Source organism: Schistocerca cancellata, chromosome 6 (assembly GCF_023864275.1).
Source record: "Schistocerca cancellata isolate TAMUIC-IGC-003103 chromosome 6, iqSchCanc2.1, whole genome shotgun sequence".
In the NCBI taxonomy this organism is placed as follows: Eukaryota; Metazoa; Arthropoda; class Insecta; order Orthoptera; family Acrididae; genus Schistocerca; species Schistocerca cancellata.
In genome coordinates this window covers 183,987,220-184,013,888 of record NC_064631.1, presented here as the reverse complement: position 1 = coordinate 184,013,888, position 26,669 = coordinate 183,987,220, and the positions used below count along the sequence as shown (strand labels likewise).

The 26,669-nt window shown below is 43.8% G+C and overlaps 1 protein-coding gene across 1 annotated transcript in view; it reads left to right on the top strand.

The window, feature by feature from the left end:
- The window catches only part of LOC126191212 (hemicentin-1-like), a 314,593-nt gene that overhangs the window by 248,553 nt on the left and 39,371 nt on the right, over positions 1-26,669 (top strand). The window contains exon 7 of the mRNA XM_049932012.1: positions 5,038-5,248. Within this exon, the coding sequence (XP_049787969.1) occupies positions 5,038-5,248 (211 nt within the window). The remainder of the gene's footprint in view (positions 1-5,037; positions 5,249-26,669) is intronic.

Here is a 26,669-nt window from a genome sequence, read left to right as displayed (position 1 = left end):
ATGTCACCTCATGTAGAATTATGTGCACATACTTCGCGTGTGTGGATTTTACCTACTTCTCAATCACATTTATCATTTTCGACCTACATATATTCCTGTTTAGAGAATTGTCTTTGTCGTAACTAGGCCAATCACTTCATCTAGTTGTACACGTAGCTATGGATTATTACCTCCTTTTAATTTGCATTGCTTGTTTTAATTACATAAGGCTATTGAGATTACTATACATACTTCGTTTTAATTCGTCCTTTGTGGATACGCGTCATACAAGCCATACGATATCAGCTCCACAAACCAGTAAATTTGTACTCCAAAGCTCACCCTCTGTGTGGTTACGTACTTATCATTTCCCCGCTGTTGTAATCCAACCACCACGCTGGAAACTATGTTGTAGCATGTCACGACTTAACGTTACAGAGTGGGATTTAAGATCCTACTTGCTTTTCCAGTTTTAATATTCACTTGCTTTATTTTTAATGTTATCTTACTTCATTTGGTGAAATGTGTGCTTTCAGCACGTCTGAGAATGAGACTTTGTAGAAACTGCAACCACAAAAATCATTTTCAACAGCTATAAGCGGAATGACAACAATGAATTATTTATCCTTGCGGAATACATGGAAAGTAAAGCAGTTTTTGGTCTGAAATTTGTTTATCCAATTCAGTAATCGGTTTAGATCATTATGACCATGATCATATTGATCTAATACAAAAAGGGTGTTTACATTTATGAATAAGTGCATAACCAAGCGATACGAGAGTATAAGTTCATTCACATGACCTGAGAAATATCTGAGAAAAATACTTGTTCCCTTAAAGTTAGTAAAAGATGAGACAGAACCGAGTAAGCAATTACGAGAAATAGCTGCTCGATGGCGCGAGGGAGGAAGGGAGGGGGGAGGCGGTCAGTAGCACGTGGTCACGTGGTCTCCCTTTGTTCCGTCGGTGACCTCATTTCAGTAGCCAATATGGTTTGGATCGGAGCACAAATGGGATTTCACGTGTGTGCGTATTTTGGAAACAACCGATCTGTCACCGCCATGCAAAGAGCTTTTCCGAGCAACAAAGCCGTTTCTAATGCGAACACAATTCAGTCCTCAGCTTAGCAATCAGAGGAAACTGGTAGCACACTAAAAATGTATACTCATGACCGGCTTATATCCATCACAACTCAGAAAATGTGTGGCTGGTGGAGTCATCTGTTGAGCAATCGCCAAGGTGTTCTGCTCGAGGACACGCTGTTGCATGCGGCATTGCAGATCGCAGTGTGAGGATGATTTTGAATTTAGAATTGAATTTCAGTGCCTTCAACATAATGATAGTTCAAGAACTGATCCCAACAGACTATACCAACCACAGAAATCTTTGTGAGCGAATTCTTGCACAGAACCCGCTGTAGACAGCTTTCTTCAGCAGAAATGAGGCACATTTTTACCACAGTGCGCTGTGAATAAACAAAATTTTCGCTGCTGGGCTGATAATAACTGCAAGATTATTCACGATACGCCACTGCATTTCCCCGAACTAACAGTGTGGTGTCCTGTATCACTATATGGCGTTATAAGCCCGTACTTCTTTGAGGAGGAACATGTGACTGTGACAGTGGAGGGGTGGGGGAGGTGCTGGGGGGGGGGGGGGGGGCGGGAGGCGGGCACTTGACGTCTAGGTGTCACTGACCATATGCACAGTTCACATATGAATGTTACAAGGCCAGTGGAAGGATGTTTAAAATTCTAGGCAAGCCAAAATATGAATAATCGAAACTTTTATTAGAAATAGAGCTGTAGCATATAAAAGGGTTCACAGTAAAATATTAGTCTACTTTTTAAATGCCAGTTGTCAAATCGAGCGAGGTGACGCAGTGGTTAGCACATTGGACTTGCATTCGGAAGGACGACGTCTCAATCCCGCGTCCGGCCAACCTGATTTAGGTTTTCCGTGATTTCCCTAAAATCGCTCCAGGCAAATGCCGGGATGGTTCCTTTGTAAGGGCACGGCCGACTTCCTTCCCCGTACTTCCCTAATCCAATGAGACCGATGACCTCGTTGTTTGGTCTCTTCCCCCAAAACATCTCAACCCAAACAGTTGTCAAATAGGTGCTACATGGCATATAGCACATAATGAAACTATTGGATTGGTGCATAAGTGGGTAGTGTTTTTTCCAGTACTTTAATAAATATAACAGATAAATAGAAGCTTTAGTCATCAATAATATACTATATTCTCCTTCACTATTTGCAACAGTTTGCCAACGCTGGGTAACTTTTCTATTTTGTGATTGTAGAAATCACGTGGTTTTGAGGCGAAAATCTCATCGAGGCATGTTCGGAGTGCATCTTCGTCCAGAGAGAAATTTTCTTGAAGGTTGTTTGATAGAGAGCGGAAAAGATGGAAATCTGAGGGAGCAAGATGAGGTGAATAAGGTGGGTGCGGAATGACTTCCCAACCCAATTCCTGTATATAGGTTTTTGTCAGTCTAGTAGAATGCAGCGAGCGTTATCATGGAATACCATCACTTCACTCAGTCCTTCTGGCCGTTGTTCATTTATTGCGTCTACAAGACGTCTCAGTTTTCGAGAGTAAATGTCAGCAGTGTTGGTTACACCTCAGGGAAGTAATTCGTAGTACACCACACCGTCGCTTTTCAACCACATACATAAAACCATCTTTTGTGGATGCACACAGGTCTTTAGTCGAGCAGTTGCTGCTTTGATTGGGCTAAACCTTTCCTTTCTTTAGCTCACGTTAGCATGAAGACGCTATTTCTCTTCACTAGGAACTATGCAGGATATGAATGGTCGCTCTTCTTCTTGAGACAATTGACGAGGAGCAGGCAGAGATGCGCATGTGGCCAACTGCTGATTTTTGTGATTTTGGCTTAAAGCGTACAGTACCCACACACCCGATTTTTGAACCTTCCCCATTACATGCAAATATCGCACGATGGTGAAATGATCCCAGTTCACTACTTTTGCCAGCTGGCGAGTACAATGACGTAAATAACGGTGGACTGATGTGTTCAAACGATCTTCATCAAACCCTGAAGGTCTTCCTGAATGTGGAGAGTCACTAATGTCAAAACGATCCTCCGTAAATCGAGAAATCATTTTCTTGCCGTGCTCTCTCGAATAGGATTATCGTCATACACGGCAAAAGGGTTTTGGATGGCTCCGCTGCTTTCATCCTCTATTGAAATTTAACGGAAGAGTATGTCAGAAATGTTCCGATTTCTCCACTTAACTCTCCCTTTTCTAGCGGCCACAACTCCATTCACTATCTCCAACAGAAAAAATGAGAATATACGAAGATCATTCCAAAATAAATGCACACTATTTTTATAAAAGTACAGATTTCATTCTGCATGTGTGAAAGTTTACAGTGTGTAGATACATCCTTCCCGCATGTTTCCAAACTTAGTTCAACCTGTTCCCGTGAGTGGCGCCGTCACAGAATGTCTTTAAGATGGCTGCTACACTTAACGTTCGTCAGAAGCAACGTGCTGTTACAGAATTCCTGTGCTGTTAAAAAGAGAGAGTGGGAAACATCCACAAGAGGTAGAAAAGGGTGTATGGAGAAGCTGCTGTCGATCGCAGTACAGTTAGTCGGTGGGCAAGCAGGTTACGTGATGAAAGCGGCACGGCAATATTGAGGACTGTCCTCGCAATGGCAGGCCTCGTACTGCACACACTCCAGACAATGTGCAGAGAGTTAACGAATTGGTGACTGGTGACAAATGCATCACAGTGAACGAATTGTCACGCTACGTTGGGACAGGGGAAGGAAGTGTTTGCAGAATACTGAAAGTGTTGGCGTTAAATAAGTTTTGTGCCAGGTGGGTTCCCAGGATGTTGATAGTGGCTCACAAAGAAACAAGAAAAACGGTATGCAGCGAACTTTTGAAACAGTACGAGAATGGTGGAGATGAATTTCTTGAAATAATTGTGACAGGTGATGAAACATGTCTCCATCATTTTTCACCAGAGATGAAGAGGCAATCAATAGAAAGGCATCATGCAAATTCACCCAAGGAAAAAAAAATTCAAAATCACACCTTCAGCTGGAAGAGTTATGGCTACGGTGTTTTTCGATTCCGAAGGACTCTTGCTTGTGGACATCATGCCAAATGGGACCACCATAAATTCTGATGCATATGTGACGACACTGAAGAAACGTCAAGCTCGACTGAGTCGTGTTGGACCACATCGGCAAAAGTAGGATGTTTTGCTGTTGCACGAGAATGCATGGCCACATGTCAGTCAAAAAACAATGGAAGCGATCACAAAACTCGGATGGACAACACTGAAACACCCGCCTTATAGTCCTGACCTGGCTCCATGTGACTATCACCTCTTTGGGAAATTGAAAGGCTCTCTTCGTGGAACAAGGTTTGAAGATGATCACTCCCTTGTGCATGCTGCCAAACAGTGGCTCCAACAGATTGGTCCAGAATTTTACCGTGCGGTTATACTGGCGCTGATTCCAAGATGGTGTTAGGCAGTTGAGAGGGATGGAAATTATGTGGAGAAATTAAAATATTGTTCGTAAGGGATGTATTTACACACTTGAAAACTTTCAAACATGTAGAATGAAAGATGGATTAAAAAAAAAGTGTGAATTTCTTTTGGAGTGACCCTCGTATGAACTTAAATAGGAACAGTGAACTAAAAATAAAAAATACCAATCGATAAGTAAACCCATATCAACCAGAATACCGATATGCAAAACAGGAAAACTACAACGCTATGCACCAACCTAATAACCGAAAGCATACTGAGACACGAAAGCAGGCACTCTTTAATATGCTCTGTCTTCCTTTTTTTGGATCGATATGATGATGGTCGTAGCGACTGCGACTGGTTATTGAGATGAATAATAAAATTTGAGATCAAATTCTCTTTCGGTTTCCATGTATCCTGAAGAACTTTGGTCGAGCATTTCGTATTCACTTACACTCCGGCATACGGTGTAGCGCAGTATAGCAGTGTTGCCAGCCGGTACTCGAGTGACGTGACCCGCGTTGCCTGGGTGTGTGGCAGAGCGAGCCTGCGCCGCGGCCGGTGCAGTGGTGGCACAACGAGCGGCCGGTGGGCGGCGCCGGGCCGCGGGGCGTCTCCGTCATCACGGAGCCGGGCCCGCGCACCCACTCCAGGCTGGTCGTCTCCAGCGCCACGCGCGCCCACTCCGGCAACTACACGTGCGCCGCGCCCGACACCGAGCCCGACACCATCAACGTGTACGTCTCTCAAGGTGAGACCGCCGGCCAGTTATCTCCCCACCGCACCTCACTTCCCTCCCATTAAGGGGCTCCGGAAAGGCTCAAAATCATGAAAAGTTCAATTTTTACTTTTTTGCGTTTTCTGAATCTGCAGACTATTACCTTTTAATAGATATACAATTTATTCAATTCCGAAGACTACAACTATTTTTAAATTTTTTTTGAAATGTGTTCTACATGGGCGTGACCCACTGTGGCGCTGTTAAAGTGCTGTCAAATGGTGTTGTTATTAACGTCCGTGTTCATCAGGTACATTTTAGTGATGTGAGATAAAGTATGTGTTCTGGCTAACCTGTGATGGTTCAATATATATCGCTGGTGTGATTGTCGATTGTTTTATGTTTATTTACTCTGTCGTTATCTCGAAAATATTCGTAATTAATTCTGTTTCTTGAGTCTCTGTTTTGTTGAAGTATAATAATGAGTAAAAGTAAAGTTATTAGAAACCTCTGAAGGCTTTTAAGAAAAGGAGAAATGTTGGAAAGCCAAAGGTATGTGTTAGTACTGTAAACAATAAAGACAATAGGTTCTAACATGGTACGAGCGATGCTTGCTTTAGACAAGGAACGCCTTTGGGCTGCAGACAGGGCTGTAAAGAGTCTAGAAATACAAGCAAGAGTAAACAGGAGGAGGAACAAGAGGAAGGTGGAGGAGGAGTTTGCAGAGGATGAAGATAATCCATCTTATGGACCTGGAATGCACTAAAAAGTTAATCCAATCTTTGTCGCTCGATTCCCAAAACTTTTATTTTCTCATACTAATTACATGTTTTCTAAGGATCTTCCAAACATATTTGTTTCAAACTTTCAGTAAATGTTACACAGTACCTTCTGCATAATTTAACACAGCCTTTTTCCAAAAAACTGTATATTTTTGAATATATAAATAAAAAATTGCAAAAAAATGTTGTGAATTTTCATTACAATTTAATAACTGAACTAAAATTTTGTAAAATCCCTGTGTTAAGTTGTAGCCGATATTCCAATAAATAATCTGTAAAAAGTTCAACTTCCTACCTCAAATACTTTGTGAGGAAAGATGTAATTTATAAGCGTTATTTTAACATTGCAAGTATAGGGCGTTCCGGAGACCCTTAACCACCTTTCACACCAATCATCTCAGCACACCTAATGTCCCCTTACTAACCACCTGTACTTCCACAGAGACTCTCACCACACCTCATTTCCTCTTACTGTCCGCCCTGTTAGCTGAGTGGTCAGCGTAAGGGATTGCCATCCTATGGGCTCGGGTTCGATTCCTGGGCCGGCCGGGGTGGCCGAGCGATTTCAGGCGCTACAGTCTGGAACCGCGCGACCACTGCCATCGCAGGTTCGAATCCTGCCTTGGGCATGGATGTGTGTGGTGTCCTTAGGTTAGTTAGGTTTAAGTAGTTCTGAGTACTAGGCAACTGATGACCTCAGAAGTTAAGTCGCATAGTGCTCAGAGCCATTTGAACCATTTTTCGATTCCCGGCTCGGTCGGGGATTTTCTCCACTCAGGGACTGGATGTTGTGCTGTCTTCATCATCATTTCATTCCCATCCGGCGCGCTGGTCGCCCAATGTGGCGTCGAATGTAATAAGACCTGCACGCAGGCTGTTGGACCTGCCCCAAAAGGGGCCTCCTGGCCAATGATTCCAAACTCTCTTTTCTATTTCTTTTTTCCATTCCCTGTCACTCTTCACCTCTTCGCTCACACCTAGCCTCTCATCACACTTAACTTCTGCTCTCTATCTGATGTGTTATAGCCACTGTGTTACTCTTCCTCACTTCCACTCGCTCACTGTCTACCTGTTCTCTCACAGTTAGCCTCTCACTGCAACTCACTTCCCTTCTCTAACTGCCTGTTCTTTCACAGACCACCTCTCACCCCTCCTCTCTTCTGCTGACAACTGCCTAACCTTTCACAATCAGAATCGCTACACACCTCCTTTCCTCTCGTTAACCAAGTGTTGTCTCTCAACTAATCCTCCACTACACCTTTACTTTCTTCGCTAACTATCTGATCTCCCACAGCCAGCCACTGCATTACGTTACATTAATACTTAAAATTTTTGAAATTTTTGAAAACATGGTCAGAGATCTTAAAATTCGTTAAAATTTAAATTTAAAACAGTCTTGATCGCAATCTTGTTAAAAAAAATTTTTTATTGGAGTGAGTGACCGGTTTCGACTCTGTGAAAGATCACCTTCAGAATCTGTAAAGACATATTGCCAAAATAATATAGACGTTATAATAAGCATATGAAAAAATATATAACTAAGATAAATAGTAATAAATTACACCTGGAGCATTGGATGGACATTGCTAGATGAGTTCCATCGAACCTTGACGGTCATGTAACTGCTGACTGTGCATGGAGGGAACGGGTATTAATAGGGCTGGTCACACCCACCGTTCTGAGTATGACATCACAAGTATCCAATCAGAAAACACCTTCATGAGTAGATAACTTAATATATAACTACGAAAGAACAGATACAGTTGGAATACATAGCAATGTCAATTATTGATCATTATTTGTCAATCAATAAATAATAATGTCAAAATGGTTCATTGGTATAAAATAAGGGTTAGAGTATTCTGGCGTTTAAACTCAGAACTACAAAATCTACACCAAAGATTGTCGTAGCCCCAGCTTTTACGTGGATAATCGAGGGTATCCTTTGAAATGGCGTCCTGTTCCGCTGTGGTCGTTAGTGGTGCAGTCAAATATTGTACTATGGGGAGATACGTTGTATGTTACATTTATGTGATGCCATAGAAACACCGTATATCACTCCAATAAAAAAATATTTTAACGAGATTGCGATCAAGACTGTTTTAAATTTTAATTTTAACATTAATACTTCTTCCATAGATCATGAATTCATCATTTCATAATGACGTGGAACGTGTCACTTTAACATAAGTTTTCATTAGACAATATAATTAATTTGTTTCTGCAGTTACTACTTCATATCTAAAAATTCATCTGTTGAGTAGAAGGAACTGTCATTCAGAAATACTTTTAATCTGTTTTTAAACGTGAGTTGGCTATATGTCAGGCTTTTAATGCTATTTGGCAAATGACCAAATATTCTTGTGGCCTCATAATTCACCCCTTTCTGTGACAAAGTCAGATTTAACCCAGAATAGTAGTGAAGAACATCACTGCACACATTTCCCCTTTAACTACCTCAGTACAGAATACCAATATTCTAGTACGCCTTTTTCTTACTACATTAAAATGACTGTAAAACCTGAATAGGTTTTCTGTAAATATATGTACTTAAAAAAACGGTAGAATTCATCCAGAAACCCAGCAAATCTCTCCGTGACTTGCTGGGTTTCTGGATGAATTCTACCGTTTTTTTAATATTATATATATATATATATATATATATATATATATATATATATATATATATATATATATATATATATATATATATATATATATAATCTCGGGGAGGACTTGCTGGAGCCGGCCGCGGTGGTCTAGCGGTTCTAGGCGCTCAGTCCGGAACCGCGCGACTGCTACGGTCGCAGGTTCGAATCCTGCCTCAGGCATGGATGTGTGTGATGTCCTTAGGTTAGTTTAACAGCACGTGCCCGTCGACCTGGGACCGGACCGCAGCGACGCACGGATGCACGCCAAGACCGTAGGATCCTACGCAGTGCCGTAGGGGACCGCACCGCCACTTCCCAGCAAATTAGGGACACTGTTGCTCCTGGGGTATCGGTGAGGACCATTCGCAACCGTCTCCATGAAGCTGGGCTACGGTCCCGCACACCGTTAGGCCGTCTTCCGCTCACGCCCCAACATCGTGCAGCCCGCCTCCAGTGGTGTCGCGACAGGCGTGAATGGAGGGACGAATGGAGACGTGTCGTCTTCAGCGATGAGAGTCGCTTCTGCCTTGGTGCCAGTGATGGTCGTATGCGTGTTTGGCACCGTGCAGGTGAGCGCCACAATCAGGACTGCATACGACCGAGGCACACAGGGCCAACACCCGGCATCATGGTGTGGGGAGCGATCTCCTACACTGGCCGTACACCACTGGTGATCGTCGAGGGGACACTGAATAGTGCACGGTACATCCAAACCGTCATCGAACCCATCGTTCTACCATTCCTAGACCGGCAAGGGTACTTGCTGTTCCAACAGGACAATGCACGTCCGCATGTATCCCGTGCCACCCAACGTGCTCTAGAAGGTGTAAGTCAACTACCCTGGCCAGCAAGATCTCCGGATCTGTCCCCCATTGAGCATGTTTGGGACTGGATGAAGCGTCGTCTCACGCGGTCTGCACGTCCAGCACGAACGCTGGTCCAACTGAGGCGCCAGGTGGAAATGGCATGGCAAGCCGTTCCACAGGACTACATCCAGCATCTCTACGATCGTCTCCATGGGAGAATAGCAGCCTGCATTGCTGCAAAAGGTGGATATACACTGTACTAGTGCCGACATTGTGCATGCTCTGTTTCCTGTGTCTATGTGCCTGTGGTTCTGTCAGTGTGATCATGTGATGTATCTGACCCCAGGAATGTGTCAATAAAGTTTCCCCTTCCTGGGACAATGAATTCACGGTGTTCTTATTTCAATTTCCAGGAGTGTAGAAGCTTTCGAAATGTGGTGCTACAGAAGAATGCTGAAGATTAGATGGGTAGATCACATAACTAATGAGGAGGTATTGAATAGGATAGGGGAGAAGAGGAGTTTGTGGAACAACTTGACTAGAGGAAGGGATCGGTTGGTAGGCCATGTTCTGAGGCATCAGGGGATCAACAATTTGGTACTGGAGGGCAGTGTGGAGGGTAAAAATCGTAGAGGGAGACCAATAGATGAATACACTAAACAGATTCAGAAGGATGTAGGCTGCAGTAGGTACTGGGAGATGAAGAAGCTTGCACAGGATGGAGTAGCATGGAGAGCTGCATCAAACCAGTCACAGGACAGAAGACCACGACAACAACAACATCATTGTCAAATCTTTAAGTTTCTAGCCTTTATCTCTGAGTCTAATCACTTTTCTCCTTGGTTTATTGTACTACATGCTCAACTTACAGATTAAATAACGAAGGAGAGGCTACTAGCCTGTCTAATTCCCTGTCATACCTTTCAACTGTTACGACAGACGTTTGGAAGGTTGTAAATGAGTTACTAGTAGAAGTGAATCTGTGAGAACCGGTCGTGAGTCGTGACCAGGTAGCTCAGTCGTGAGGGTACTTGCCCACGAAAGTCAAAGGTTCTCGGTTCGACTCCCAGTCTGCTACAAAAGGTGAAGGTCGTGAACTGGAGTCCCTGTTTGGCACACAATTTTAATCTGCCAACTGCAAGCTGTTTAGCGTACAAGTTTTTCGTGGTGCCATCAGAAATCCAGCGAACATTTTTGAATTAATGTTTTCAAAGATTTTATCTAAATCTACAAATTCTATAAATGTAGGTTTGCCTTTCTTCAGTCTATATCCTAATATAAGCTGTAAAGTCAGTCACATGTTCATATATTCATCCAGAAACCCAAGAACTCTTCTCTGAGATCGGCATCTATCAATTTATCTATTTTCTGTCAGTATTTTGTTGCATTGACACAGTGCACAGTTTGTTTGATAATATTCACATGATTCAGCACCTACCTTCTTCTGGATTGATATTATTATATCTTTCTTGAGGCCTGACGATATTTTGCCTGTTTCATATATCTTCACATACTAGGTGGAAATGGTTGGTTCTCCCAAGGATCTCATTAAATTTGATGGAATATTACTAATCCAGGGCCTTGTTTCGTCTTATATCTCCCAGTGGTCATCAAATTTTTCACTATATTTAATCTAATCATCACATTTTTCCTCTTCTGTTCCTATAATATGGTCTTTAGGTTTGTTCCTCTTTTGTAAAGTTTCCATATATTCCTTCGACCTTTCAACCTTCCTTTCTTTGCTTTGCATAAGCACTCCATCTGAGCTCTTGATATTGATATAACTTTTTTATCTTTAATTTTCTCCCTAAAGATCTCTTTAACTTTCCTATAGGCTTAATTCATCTTTCTCATAGTCACACATGATTCTGCAGCCTAGCATTTCTTCGCAAGCCATTCCTCTTCTTCTCACCTGTCTCATTTTTTAGACCTCTGTACTTGCTGTTTTCTGCTTCTGATGCATTATTATATTTACCCTTTCGTCAGTTATAGCCAATACCTCTTTTTCTACTGAAAGATTGTCACCTTGCGTATTTGATCTTCTGCTGCCTTCACGATCTCTCAGAGTTGCCCACTAATCATCTATTGTTTTCTTTTGCACGCGTCAGTCAGTCGTTGCCTAACGATGCATTTCAAACCTCCAACACCTCGTTCTTTCAGTTTATCCTGGTCTCAACTTTTCAATTTATTACGTATCAGCCATTTCATTAGTTTTAATTAACAGTTTGTAACCATTAAATTATAGTTTGCGTCCATATGTGGCTCAGGAAATGTTTGCAATTTCACTTCTCGTTTCCAAATGTAATCTATCTCAAACAACAGTTAAACTGTGCTCTGTGTAAATTTCTAACGACGACTTCTCATTTCATTCTTTTTGTACAATTCAGGCTTTTCCTCCATTTATCCTTCTTGTCCTTTTGCTACGAACCAATTCCATTTACCTCGTCACACATTCATTGAATGTCTTGATCATCATATAAACTTGTAGCGCTGGTGGGGGTGTTGGATTTGTAAAAAAATGGTCAAAGGTGTGTGAAACCTTATGGGACTTAACTGCTAAGGTCATCAGTCCCTAAGCTTACACACTACTTAACCTAATTTATCCGAAGGACAAACACACACACCCATGCCCGATGGAGGACTCGAACCTCCGCCGGGACCAGCCGCACAGTCCATGACTGCAGCGCCCGAGACCGCTCGGCTAATCCCGCACGGCTTGGGTTAGTATATTCGGGCTACGATCAGGTGTTTACAATGTTCATAGTAGTGCATCCACATTCATATTTTCTTATTAATTGCTAGCACATAAGCACTGGTCCTCTTGCAGCTGAACATCACTAGTACGTAGTATATCTAACTTCAATCTTTTCACTTCACTTTTTAAATGCTCTAAACTACCTGCCTCATTAACAGATCCCAAATTCCGTGCTCTGACCAGTAGAACGACAGTTTTGTTTCTCCTCACGACAACAAGCTCCTGAGTAGTCTCCACCGCAGGCACTCAGTGGAAGGCCATTTTACCTAACAAATATTTTCACAGGATAATGCCGTCATCATTAAAACCAATAGCAGAGCATCATGTCCACAGAAGTTACAGGGGGTGCAAAAGAAAACAAAAATGCCCGTAAAATATTGACAGTAAGACTGACATGGGATTGTTCATTGTTAATTAACATTACAGGAAGTTCTGAAAATGGCCACCATTGACTTCGATTAACACTGTGATTATTTAAATGAACTGTTAGACACTTGCAGCGGCTCTGCCTAGGGACAGCAGCAAGGCCATTTTCTGGTGTTCTGCTGTAGCTCTTCCAGTATGTGAGGAATATTTGACTACAAACAGAGAGAGAGAGAGAGAGATCAGGCATCGAGGTGGCCAGGAGACTGCAGTGCCTCTGTTGATTGCTCTCTCCTAAGCGAACACCTAAACCATATTTCTCCAGTCATTATCCGTTTTCATCAATGGTCGATAACGTGGTCAAGGCAGCGTGTGCTGTTGCTCTATCTTGCTGAAAATATCCACTGAGTAAATCCACATAAGGATTCAACAGTTTCTGGACAGCGTTAACAGTTTGGGATCGTATTATGATGCGGACACTAGACGTTGCACAGCAAACAACAATATTGAGATTATGCAACGACTCCTTAATGTACTGTAACGACGTCTATTTCCTGATGCATAATGGCACATGTTCTTGAGTTCAAATATCCTAACAGGCTGGGCCTGGTCGCTTCTGAAGATATGAAAACTGAGGAGCCAAAGTTCTTATTATACTTTCCACAGAAATCCCCGATAGAGGACGAAATGCAAAAAGTTTGTCTGGACGCTTTATCTCGTACATTCTCTGTGATGGGCCGCTGCCCTGTTCATCAATAATGGTCAGTTTTGCGTCAGTCTTGCAGGGGTGGCATCCCTGACGCCGGCTACGAAGGCTTTTCACTTGTTGTGTGAGGAGTTAAGAAATTTAGATAGTAATTAATTGTTTTGCTTTATATTCTATAGTATTCACGTGCATTAGTGTTAGATAGACTTGATAAATTGGAGATTTCACTTTTTATATTCGTCTGAACAGGAAAAGCGAGTTTCTTATGACAGTTTCGCGTGTACCCTAATGTTTGTTTACATTCTTAACTGACGTTAAATACGCTGGATTATCAATTAAGTCAGTATCTAGGTTTCACACACCTTTGACCATTTTTTTACAAATCCAACACCCCCACCAGCGCTACAAGTTTATATGATGATCAAGACATTCAATGAATGTGTGACGAGGTAAATGGAATTGGTTTGTAGCAAAAGGACAAGAAGGATAAATGGAGGAAAAGCCTAAACTGTACAAAAAGAATGGAATGAGAAGTCGTCGTTAGAATTTTACATAGAGCACAGTTTAACTGTTGTTTGAGATAGATTACATTTGGAAACGAGAATTGAAATTGCAAACATTTCCTGAGCCACATATGGACGCAAACTATAATTTAATGGTTACAAACTGTTAATTAAAACTAATGAAATGGCTGATACACAATAAATTGAAAAGTTGAGACCAGGATAAACTGAAAGAATGAGGTGTTGGAGGTTTCAAGTGCATCATTAGGCAACGACTGACTGACGCGTGCAAAAGAAAACAATAGATGATTAGTGGGCAACTCTGAGAGATCGTGAAGGCAGCAGAAGATCAAATACGCAAGGTGACGATCTTTCAGTAGAAAAAGAGGTATTGGCTATAACTGACGAAAGACACAGCTGGCCCTCTTTGTGCATGATATACAACAGGCTCTAGATACAGGCTCCCAGGTTGTGCCATATTTCTCTACTTTCGAAAGGCATTCGACTCAGTTCCGCACTGTCGCTTGCTCCAAAAAGTGCATTCTTACGGTCTATCCGATGACATATGCGATTGGATAAAAGGTTTTCTAACAGACAGAGAACAGTATGTCATCCTGAATGGGGAGAGTTCAACAGAAACAAGTGTAACATCAGGTGTGCTCCAGGGCAGCGTAATAGGTCCGCTGCTTTTTACGATTTACTTAAACGATCTGATTGATAGTATTGACAGCACCTGAGCCGTGCGTGGCTCGTGTTCCCGCCAATTACGTATTTTACACCCTGTTTTTAATGTACTCCCACTTCACTACCTTAATTTAAATTACTACTGTCACTGAGTTTCTTCTCTGCCTGACCGTGAGCGGCGTTAGTAGCGCGTATAGATACATCACCTCTCGTAGTAACTTTGCTTGACTGCCTTTACTTCCCGATTGTCGTCTGTCATGCAGTCAGTTGGAAGAAGCCAGCAGGTAGTTCAGATTGCGAGTTCGGGTCTGCTAGTCAGTTGGAACGCGTCTGGAGCTCAGTCCGGACCTGCCAGTCGGGGAGTTGCAATGTGGCACTAGTGCAGTCGGGTTGAAGCAGCAGTGAGGTCTCCATCAACATGGCTCGCCCGACCATTCTCGCTATGGATCACTTGAGCCGGGCCACGGTCTTGGCGGATCGTCGGTCGGGCGTCCTACCGGACGAAGAGTTTTCACTCGCCGATCGTTCATGAGTCGGCTGTGTGTGTGTGTGTGTGTGTGTGTGTGTGCATCAACTCCCGATTGTCTTCCTGTGTGCTTAGTTTTGTTGGGTATCGTTCTGGTCTTCGTGCAGTGTTTGGCAAGTTGTGAGTGTAGTTGGTGTTATTTCCTCGCACAACTTGTTTTAAATATTGTCTGCATACTGGCAGGGAGTCGGTCGGTTGTTGCGGGCGAGCGAAGTTCTCAGCGCGGTGCAATCGCCTGGGGCCGCTGGCAGTCCCAACACAGTATCGGAGCGTGTGTGGAGCTGTCCGATCGCTATGAGGTTCGTGGTTCGCCGACTCAGGACGTCAAAGTTGAGTGGTGGTTTCAACTACCCAAGCTACGTCTCTTCATGTTGTGATCGTTTGTTTCGGTGGTTTGCTGTTGGGAAGGTTTTCCAGTGAGCAACATCGAGTGGCTCTTCCGCTGAGATTTAGCCGCCATGCGGTGCAATCAACTATATTGGTTGACTACGATTTGTGTGCACCAGTGGCCTTGTGGCCGTTAGTGTTCTGGTTACCTGCCCTGGCACTGATGTAAATTCAGGCAGTGTTCTTTTGAGCGAGTTAAATAATACCGTGTTTCAAATTTAAGTGCACCAGCGGAATTTCCTGCCTAGTGGCCGTTAGTGTTCTGATTACCTGCCCTGGCCACTAACGTAATTTCAGGCAGCATGTTTCCCTCACCTGTTGTCGCTGTCCAACATGAAGTGTCATTTTCACAGCTAATACGTACTCCATAGTGGATTATCACGTTTGTAACATTGCCGGTTGGGATTCTCATGTACTGATTAACGGGAAGCAAGTCTTTGTGCCGGTCAGTCCGTGGCTCCCCCCTGGTTGGGTTTCGACGGTTCAAGTACAGTTGGGCTGGCTGGCTGGCTGGCTCTGAGCACTATGGGACTTAACATCTATGGTCATCAGTCCCCTAGGACTTAGAACTACTTAAACCTAACTAACCTAAGGACATCACACCACACCCAGTCATCAAGAGGCAGAGAAAATCCCTGACCCCGCCGGGAATCGAACCCGGGAGCCCGGGTGCGGGAAGCGAGAACGCTACCGCACGACCACGAGCTGCGGACCAAGTACAGTTGGGCTCACCACCTGTCTCACCTAAGTGAACGAGGGCAGACCGACCTCCCTGGAGGACTTCTGAGTGCCACCGGTGTTTAATTATCTGTTGTCAGCTAATTTTAAATTTTAGGCTTGTGGTTATTTGTTTTGTTTTTTAAAATTTTGCAAAATTAATTATTAAATTTATCTTTCAAGCTTAAACACTGCAGCCTTCTGCATTTAAAGATCATCGTAAATTATTTTGAAGCTTTGAAATTTCATTGTGGCCATCAGCCATTTGTGTTGCACATTGTACATGTTGACTTTTGGGTTTTAAATGATTTTATTGCTATCTTAAATGAATTTTTGATTATTTTTCAGGTTTCTTTTTGGCCTTCTATGGTAATATATTCTAAAATTTCAGAAATTAATTGTGGCCATCAGACATTTGTATTGCACTTTGCGTACATTGTTTTTGTTAACTGGATTTTATCTTGTTAAGAATTCTTATTGCAGACCTTCAGTCGTGAAAGAGTTGCTACATTACAACAAATGACAATTAGAAGCAGAAACTGACCTCAACCCTCGGCCCTTTCCACAATCCTATTACCTGTTCTGCCCAGCGAGGTTTAGCGGGCCTATTACTGGAAGGCAAAAGGCCAGCATGTTTAACAACAAGAAATCTTAAAAATCAACAAGATAAAAATCCAATTAAGATAGCAATGAAATAATTTAAAGAAACAACATATGCAAGGTGCAATACCAATGACTGAGGGCCACAATGAAACTTCAAAATTTCAAAATATATTACCATTATCTTTAAAGGCAGAAGTCCGCAGTGCTTAAGCTTGAAAGATAAATTTAAAAAATTGATATGCAAAATTTTAAGAAACAAACAATAACCATAAGCCCTAAATTTCAAATAGCTGACAACAGATAATTAAACACCGGTGGCACTCAGAAGTCCTCCAGGGAGGTCGGTCTGCCCTCGTACACTTAGGTGAGACAGGTGGTGAGCCCAACTGTACTTGGACCGCAGCTCGTGGTCGTGCGGTAGCGTTCTCGCTTCCCGCGCCCGGGTTCCCGGGTTCGATTCCCGGCGGGGTCAGGGATTTTCTCTGCCTCTTGATGACTGGGTGTTGTGTGATGTCCTTAGGTTAGTTAGGTTTAAGTAGTTCTAAGTCCTAGGGGACTGATGACCATAGATGTTAAGTCGCATAGTGCTCAGAGCCAGCCAGCTAGCCAGCCCAACTGAACTTGAACCGTCGGAACCCAACCAGGGGGCAGCCACGGACTGACCAACTCACCACAGAATACCAACAACATCTCAAATGGTCATCAGTGAAAATAACACCAACGACACACACAACCTGACAAACACTTGCACAAAGACCTGAACGATACCCAACAGTAACTCAACACACACGAAGACAAATCGGGAGTCGATGCACACACACACAGCCGACTCTCGAACGATCGGTGAGCCCATAGCGTCGTTCGGTAGGACGCCCGACCGACGATCCACCAAGACCGTGACCCGGCTCAGGTAATGCGTGGCGGCAATGGTCGGGCGAGCCATGTCGACGCAGGCCTCGCTGCTACTCCAGCCCGATTGCACCAGCGCCGCATTGCACATAGGCGACTCATGAACGATAGGCGAGCCAACACGCGTCCTCCGGTTCGACTGCAACCGACTGTTAGGTCTGGACTTCGCTCCAGACGCGTTCCAACTCACTGGAAGACCCGAACTCGCAACCCGAACTCCCTTACAACAGACAAGGACCGGGAAGTAATAGGAGTCAAGCAAAGATACTATGAGAGGGGATATATCGATACACGCTGCTAGCGCCAGTCGCGGTCAGGCAAAGCAGCAACTCAGTGACAGCAGTAATTTAACGTGGTGAGGTGGAAATACGTTAAAAACAGGGTGTAAAATACATAACTGGCGGGAACACGAGCCACACACGGCTCAGCACCATTAGACTGCTTGCCGATGATGCTGTAGTCTACAGGAAACTAGTATCACACGAAAATTGTGAACAAAGCAATGAGGATTTGCAGAATATAAATGCGTGGTGTAATGACTGACAGTTATCTCTCAATACTAGTAAGTGTAACCTACTGCGTATAACAAAGGGAAAATCCCCGTTAATGTAAGAGTACAAAATAAATGCCCAGTCTTTGGAAGCGGTAACATCCGTCAATTATCTGGGTGTCAATATTCGAAATGATCTCAAATGGAACGATCAGATTACACAAGTAACTGGTAAGGCGAACTCTAGATTGCTGGTTATTGGTAGAATCCTGAAGCGATGCAGTCCTTCAACAAAGGAAGTTGCTTACAATACATTATTTCGTCCAGTCTTAGAGTACTGTTCTTCTTATAGAACCCTTACCAGTTGGGTCTGATTCAAGAGATTGAGAAGGTCCAAAGAAGAGCCGCAAGATTCGTGACTGGTAGATTTAGCAATCGCGAGAGCGTTACAAATCTTATAGAAAGTTTGAAGCCGTACACAATTTCAGATAGACGATGCGCTAAACCGAAGGGGTTGCTCACTAAATTCCAAAATCCTATCTTGTCCGAGGATGTAGAGCATGTAATATTACCACTAACTTTCAAATCGCGCAATGATCACCATTCGAAGATAAGGGAAATTAGAGCTCGTACTGAGGCGTTCAGACAGTCGTTTTTCCCTCGCGCGATCCGCGAATGGAACTGGCGGTGGAGGGGGGGGGGGGAGGGTAATATGACTTTGGCGCGAATAGCGCCCTCTGTCACACACGACTTGGTGGCTAGCGGAGTATATATGTAGACGATGTAGTCTTATAGATATTGTCCTGATAAGTTTTATTTTCCCACCTGATATAACTGTCATTGTTTTCAGCAGTTTTATATACTATAGGCGATCCCGATGGAGGTGGGATAGTTACGACGAGAGGACGACAGATGGCTGAGAGCTGAGGCAGTGTGGCAGGCCGGTGAAGGCCCGGAAGGGTGCGGCTGTCAAAATCAATACTTTATTTCCCTCTTATGTATTGGTGTGCGATAGCGACAATGCCTCCATGCCACGGGAAGAGTCAGGCGATTTCCAAGATGACACCCACCATCCAGCCAGCTGGTTGCAACGCGCACGCAACCTGGTTTGCTGGTGCTTGTGTTCTGTGTGTGGCATGTGACCCTGTTATGTGAGTTACTCAATGAACACCTTTCGCCAGCCGCATGCTCTGGATGACTGCAACTGAGAGGCCTTTGATGCACAGCACAGAGGCGCGCTCATCATGGTGACAGAAGATTCCTGAGCAGGAGTCCGGCTGCTGCTGGAGTGATCCCGGAAAGCCCGCTTGGCTGCGGGAAGTAGGTTCAGAAGGTGAACATACTGTGGGAATCTGGTGCTGTGACGGAGACCTGTACTCGTGGTGGCAGCTCCATACTTTTTTTTTAATCTCATTTTGTTCTCTTTCGTTCGTTGTATCTGCTCGGGGCGGACGTCGTAAGACACCCGTTTTGGTTCGTTGTTGATCGGTGAACTCAGTTTTTTTACTGCAGAGGGCAGCTAACCCTCTGACCGAACACGCTGAGCTACCGTGCCGGCTTATGTGGTCTCCCCATCTGCCGTAGCATCCACTCTGTGGTAGAAAAGCTGGGCTGTGTACGAAACTGCTGTAAAATTACCGTTATTTGTGCAAAGCAGCAGCCCATCTTTGACGCCAATTCCCCACTTCCAGTGACGTAGACGGAAACGCCACCGAAACCCATTGGTGGAGAAATAGCCTTGCCTGAACTGCAATAATTGTACTTTACCACTGCAGTGTCATGTTTCACCAAGCAGATCTGGCCCGTCTCACAATAACTTGACAGATTTGTTGCTGTAACCAAAATGACAACATCCTCCACTCACCAGTTAATAGCAGTCACTGCAATATTCCTCCACATATTCTCTCTGACTTGCCCATATAATGACAGCGGCACTACAGTACCAACACGAAAAGTTCATGTTGCCTAAATGTGACAAGTCCAGCTCAGTGGCTCGTTCAGACTGTTGCTGCTGCAACTAATCACCACAGATATCTGCCTGACGTGGTTGCAGCTATGGCACATACATGTTTGTTGTAAGGGCACGCAAGCCAAGGGAAGACGATGATCCATAGTTCGTGGGGGTGCGCGGTTAAATATGTCATTAGGGGTATTTTCATTCTCTTTCCATGTTAAGCGCTTTAAAATCTATTGGCACCTCCACGGTATTCTTCAGGATTTTCTCTGGGCACCTTTGGGACTCGGTGATGAAGGTAAGGCATGTCCATATTCGGCTATAAAAAGTGTGTAAGTGGTGCGCCAGGTGCAGTCAGCAAGTGACACTGCAGAGACTTGCGGTCGCCGCTCCCGTTAGCAATCACGCTTCATCCGATCGTTCCTGAGCCATCGCTGCAAATCACAGCCTCGCTCATGTCCACGTCCACATAGAACTGACGTCATATTTAAGGCGATTTGGGTCGCTCCCGTAAGAGTCCTGGGATAGCTCGGGTCGTTAAGGCGACCGCTCGCGAAAAGCGGGAAATCCGAGTACGATTCCAACATAAATTTTCATTTGTTCTGCAATATTCTGCAACTGATGCAGAACCGTAATCGAAAATTGCAAGTCCATTCTTCATTCAGTGTGACCACAGATCGTCAGCGAATTGTCTCAGGCACTACACTACCGTACAACATTTATGGATGACTCTAACACTACGGTCCCTTTTCAAAGAGCCTTTACTGATGAATAGTGACAATCAGTAACTAACTGTGACAAATTTCCTTTTGAAATACACCAGTAACAAGATAAAATTAAACTATCTGCAGTGGATGTAGAGTGCATATCCTAGAAAGTACATTATTTTTTTAGATAGTAATTTGGTTACTTAGTTATTCATTCATCCCCATACCGTTTCTACAGTGCCATTAGTCACAAATGAGTAAACGATTTAACATATTTATAAATTAACTAATCCACATGCCCCGAAAAAGAACTACATACGGCGCGTCAATTTAAATACTGTGTATGACGTTCTTTTATATCTACACACTTAAAAACCTAACAAATACTGCTAATTCCAATATTCCAGTACTCCTTCTTTAACTCATTGCTGGTAAGTACTGATTGTGTCGGGGCGGATTGCTCTCTCACTATACTTTAAACAATCTATTCACCTAGCTGCATAGGCTTCAGGTTGTCTGCCCCTTCAATCTGCAGTGGTAGATACTGGCGTAGCTGACAAAATCAATGTTGACGAAAATTTGACTAATTACCTACCACGCAAAGGCAACGTAAGTCCAGTCCAGGGGTAGTAGCTGAAAGTTAGTTAAACTATCGAATGTTCGGGATTTTTGCATGACTCGTATGAAAAAAATGTCTAAAATTTCCTTTAAGTTTGTTTATTGTCTTTAAAACAAGACAAATGGCTATCAAGTCCGTATGTAATATCCCGACGTCCAGAATGAGATTTCCACTCTGCAGCGGAGTGTGCGCTGATGTGAAACTTCTTGGCCGGACCGAGACTCGAACTCGGGACCTTTGCCTTTTGCGGGCTAGTGCTCTACCATCTCGATGTCAATTATGCAATATTACTGACTGTCTCTGTAACAAGTTCACACCCAAAAGCAGTCAGAAAATATTTAGCCCGGCTCGGTATTTGAAACGTCCTAAACAGTCGCTGACTCACGACTGCCTGCGAGTTAACACAGTCAGTCGTTCAGTCGACTTCTTGTAAAGAAGCTCGCCATAATGTCCCGTTATCTGCACGAAACATTCCACGTGGAGTTTATGGACGACATGACAGATTCACACGCGAATATCTCCTAAAGTAAACTACTCACAACGCTCAATATTTCACAAAATACTCAGTACGGCTACAGCCGCTCTTCATCAACGACATGAGAACAGATCAAACGTGCGAATTTCCTGATTCTGGTACAAATTTGGTCAGTCCACCTTAACATAGGTGTAGAAGACAGCTCCCGAGCGACTATCTCGACTCATAGATCTGAGGCCCAAAGCCTTACTTAAACGCACGGGAAATGCTGGATTCATATAGGTTAGTATATTAAGCAGCCAATCAGTTCATCTCGAGCGGTATTTCTAATGTCAGCCAATCATGTTACCACAAGTAATTTAGAATAGAAATTTCGTATTTCTGAAACTAAATAAAATTTAGACAAAATACACTTCTAGCTGACTTTTATGAAATCAAGCTCACTCGTAAATACGTCACAAATTCCACTATTGCGCAACGACTTTGTCACTCTTGCATTAGGGTAGTTTTAATACAATATCACATTCTCCCTTTACATATGTCCTCCATTCACCCTGTATCTCTCCAAAACACTCACACAACCCAAAACGCGATGAAATAATAATTTTCCAAAGTCTTTTTGATTACATCAGAAATGTGTGGTAATGAAACTAAAGAAATTTCTAAAAACATAGATTATGTGAACCTATCCTCTCGATAGTCGCAGACTTAAGTTTCACAATTCCAGCACGGTCATTATGTGATTTAGGTAAATATTTATTCTACGAAAATATCGACGTCGTTGATTTAAAATTTCGACAGTATGGTAGCGTTGTCCATACAATTTGGCATAATGAGTATGAAAAAGATCGAGTAATATTTAATACAGAGTATGTGTAACGTATTTCACGCAGCATGAAGCAAGTACACGGCTCACCTGGCCCAGTAGCCACTGTCAGCTGTGCGAGAGTGAGAACCAAAATCTGCTCTCCTCCCAGCTCCACGGCAAGCTACGCTTTCAATGCAAGATGACAACTCGTAATAATTTGCTACGTTAAAAGATGCTGCACACATTGCATCCAATGATGCATGCACCTTTACTTACATACGTGCACACACACGCACGCACACAATCACACACCCACACACCCACACAGTAATGCACACGCACTCATGTACTCGTAAAAGCACACTCAGATCACTAGACTATGAGCTGAAGTATAACGATACTCAAGCCTTTCCAAAATATCCTTACGCTTTCCCCTTCGAGTGTCTGTATAGCTTCTTGGTAATTTTCCACAGAGAATGTCAATTTGAGATCAGAAAAGTAAACCAGATACTCATATAGCGCACCATTAGCTACTATGAAAACGTTTATTATTGCTACCAATTTCTCTTCTTACTTATTACCATCATGCACAAGAAATTTTTCAATTACATTATCTGTGTGGGTGCATACATGACGTTCCACCGCAATTAAAGTGTTTAAAAAGTAAAGAAAAGATAAGGAAAATTGATCCTCCCAACATGGTACAAAGAATTTGAACATGAGATACGTGTCACTAATATAATAGTGTGTAGCATTCAGCTGCTGGACGTTTATTAGCTGATGGCGGAATGTCGCTGTTTGGCATGTGAACCACGGCATTTTGCTTGCTGCAGTAACACATGTGCTATAAAGAGATGTGCCAAAGCCTTATCATCCCCTGGTTAACTGAGTGTTGGAACACATTACTCCAGTAATTAACTATCTTTGGCATGTGTTCAACAAGTGCATGATACTTTTCTGGAAGTGGGTGGGACCAGACGTCTACAAAAATCTCACGTAACTGCGATTCTCTGTGTGTCGGTGATATGTGGGCATGCCAGGTGTGTCAAGCAGTTCTCCTCCTGAGAGATGCCACGAACGCCGTCTGGCCCGTTGAAACTAAACTTAGGGCGGAAGAAATCAATGAGTAACATGCGCGACACAACTACATCTAATAGAGAATGTATATGCGAGGAGATAATGATAGTGAAATAATTCTGTAAGCTCGTAGAATCAAACGCTCAATCTTAGCCTGAGAAGGGGTTATAACGGTTTGATTCATCACAGTGAAATCACTGCAATTAATAAGTTTCTGCTTGTTTTAGCAGTCTATCCTGTTCTAGCAGGATGCGCGCCATTTCATGTTGGTACATTCAGACAGAATTCGTGAAAGAAGAGATGCTAATATGGTTCATTTAACAGAAGATGTGACATCATCGACTTGCTTGGATATTTGCACAAGTACCTTAAAATGAAATTAAGTGAATAAAGCCAGGATAACTTCATCACATTTCAAATTATTCGAAAATCAGAAGCAAAGAATTATTTAACGAGACAAACAAGTAACTATGTATTACACTAGTCCCTTTAACGCCAGTGATTTATTAGATTCGTTGTTTCAGGAACATATGGTTCAAATGGCTCTGAGCACTATGGGACTTAACATCTATGGTCATCAGTCCCCTAGAACTTAGAACTACTTAAACCTAACTAACCTAAGGACAGCACACAACACCCAGCCATCACGAGGCAGAGAAAATCACTGACCCCGCCGGGAATCGAACCCGGGAACCCGGGCGTGGGAAGCGAGAACGCTACCGCACGACCACGAGATGCGGGCTCAGGAACATAAATGATCAATTCTTTTTAAGCGAGAGTATGCTTCTTAGATAATTCTTTTGGTTTATATAAGTACATGTCTGACAACTCAAATTTGACATATTTACACTCCTGGAAATTGAAATACGAACACCGTGAATTCATTGTCCCAGGAAGGGGAAACTTTATTGACACATTCCTGGGGTCAGATACATCACATGATCACACTGACAGAACCACAGGCACATAGACACAGGCAACAGAGCATGCACAATGTCGGCACTAGTACAGTGTATATCCACCTTTCGCAGCAATGCAGGCTGCTAATCCCCCATGGAGACTATCGTAGAGATGCTGGATGTAGTCCTGTGGAACGGCTTGCCATGCCATTTCCACCTGGCGCCTCAGTTGGACCAGCGTTCGTGCTGGACGTGCAGACCGCGTGAGACGACGCTTCATCCAGTCCCAAACATGCTCAATGGGGGACAGATCCGGAGATCTTGCTGGCCAGGGTAGTTGACTTACACCTTCTAGAGCACGTTGGGTGGCACGGGATACATGCGGACGTGCATTGTCCTGTTGGAACAGAAAGTTCCCTTGCCGGTCTAGGAATGGTAGAACGATGGGTTCGATGACGGTTTGGATGTACCGTGCACTATTCAGTGTCCCCTCGACGATCACCAGTGGTGTACGGCCAGTGTAGGAGATCGCTCCCCACACCATGATGCCGGGTGTTGGCCCTGTGTGCCTCGGTCGTATGCAGTCCTGATTGTGGCGCTCACCTACACGGCGCCAAACACGCATACGACCATCATTGGCACCAAGGCAGAAGCGACTCTCATCGCTGAAGACGACACGTCTCCATTCGTCCCTCCATTCACGCCTGTCGCGACACCACTGGAGGCGGGCTGCACGATGTTGGGGCGTGAGCGGAAGACGGCCTAACGGTGTGCGGGACCGTAGCCCAGCTTCATGGAGACGGTTGCGAATGGTCCTCGCCGATACCCCAGGAGCAACAGTGTCCCTAATTTGCTGGGAAGTGGCGGTGCGGTCCCCTACGGCACTGCATAGGATCCTACGGTCTTGGCGTGCATCCGTGCGTCGCTGTGGTCCGGTCCCAGGTCGATGGGCACGTGCACCTTCCGCCGACCACTGGCGACAACATCGATGTGCTGTGGAGACCTCACGCCCCACGTGTTGAGCAATTCGGCGGTACGTCCACCCGGCCTCCCGCATGCCCACTATACGCCCTCGCTCAAAGTCCGTCAACTGCACATACGGTTCACGTCCACGCTGTCGCGGCATGCTACCAGTGTTAAAGACTGCGATGGAGCTCCGTATGCCACGACAAACTGGCTGACACTGACGGCGGCGGTGCACAAATGCTGCGCAGCTAGCGCCATTCGACGGCCAACACCGCGGTTCCTGGTGTGTCCGCTGTGCCGTGCGTGTGATCATTGCTTGTACAGCCCTCTCGCAGTGTCCGGAGCAAGTTTGGTGGGTCTGACACACCGGTGTCAATGTGTTCTTTTTTCCATTTCCAGGAGTGTATTTATTTGACTGCTGCAGAAACTTACATATTCATTGCTAGAGATTTTTCCACACTCTGGTTGCACAACCTGTGACCACTGTGCCCTGAGACAGCCTGCTGTAAGTGGGTACTTTGTGAGAATGTATTCCCCTGTTCCTATAATACAAAAACATTCAGTTTTCCCCTACATTGAATATTGTATTTTCGCAAAAACTTGATTCTTTTTGGGATAATAAATCGAAAGTCTGTACAGAAACAATGCAGTTTCCTGTTTCATAACATTACTCTTACCTGAATTCATGCTCTGGCCTAGATAAAAATATTATTGTACTTCTGGTATGCTGATTTTGCAGAAACTACAGGACATTGTAGGAGCTGTTGTTCTCTTCTTCACTGGAAGGATCTCCAGACAAGAATATTTGTTCCTGCTGATTACTTATTCTTTACCCGTAAGGTGTTATCTTTTCCATAATTTTTTCATTTTTTCTGATTTATGGCCCCTGGAACTCTTTTTTTCGCTAACAAATACTTTCTCATTCAATGTTTTTTTGTCTCGTTTTCAATGAACCATACTTTTACCTGTATGTACATATTAGACAGTGATAAACTTCAGTAGCTATGAGTAACTACGGTTCATTCTCTTTGTCACTGAATTGCTTAAGAGCGAGAAACGATTTTCAA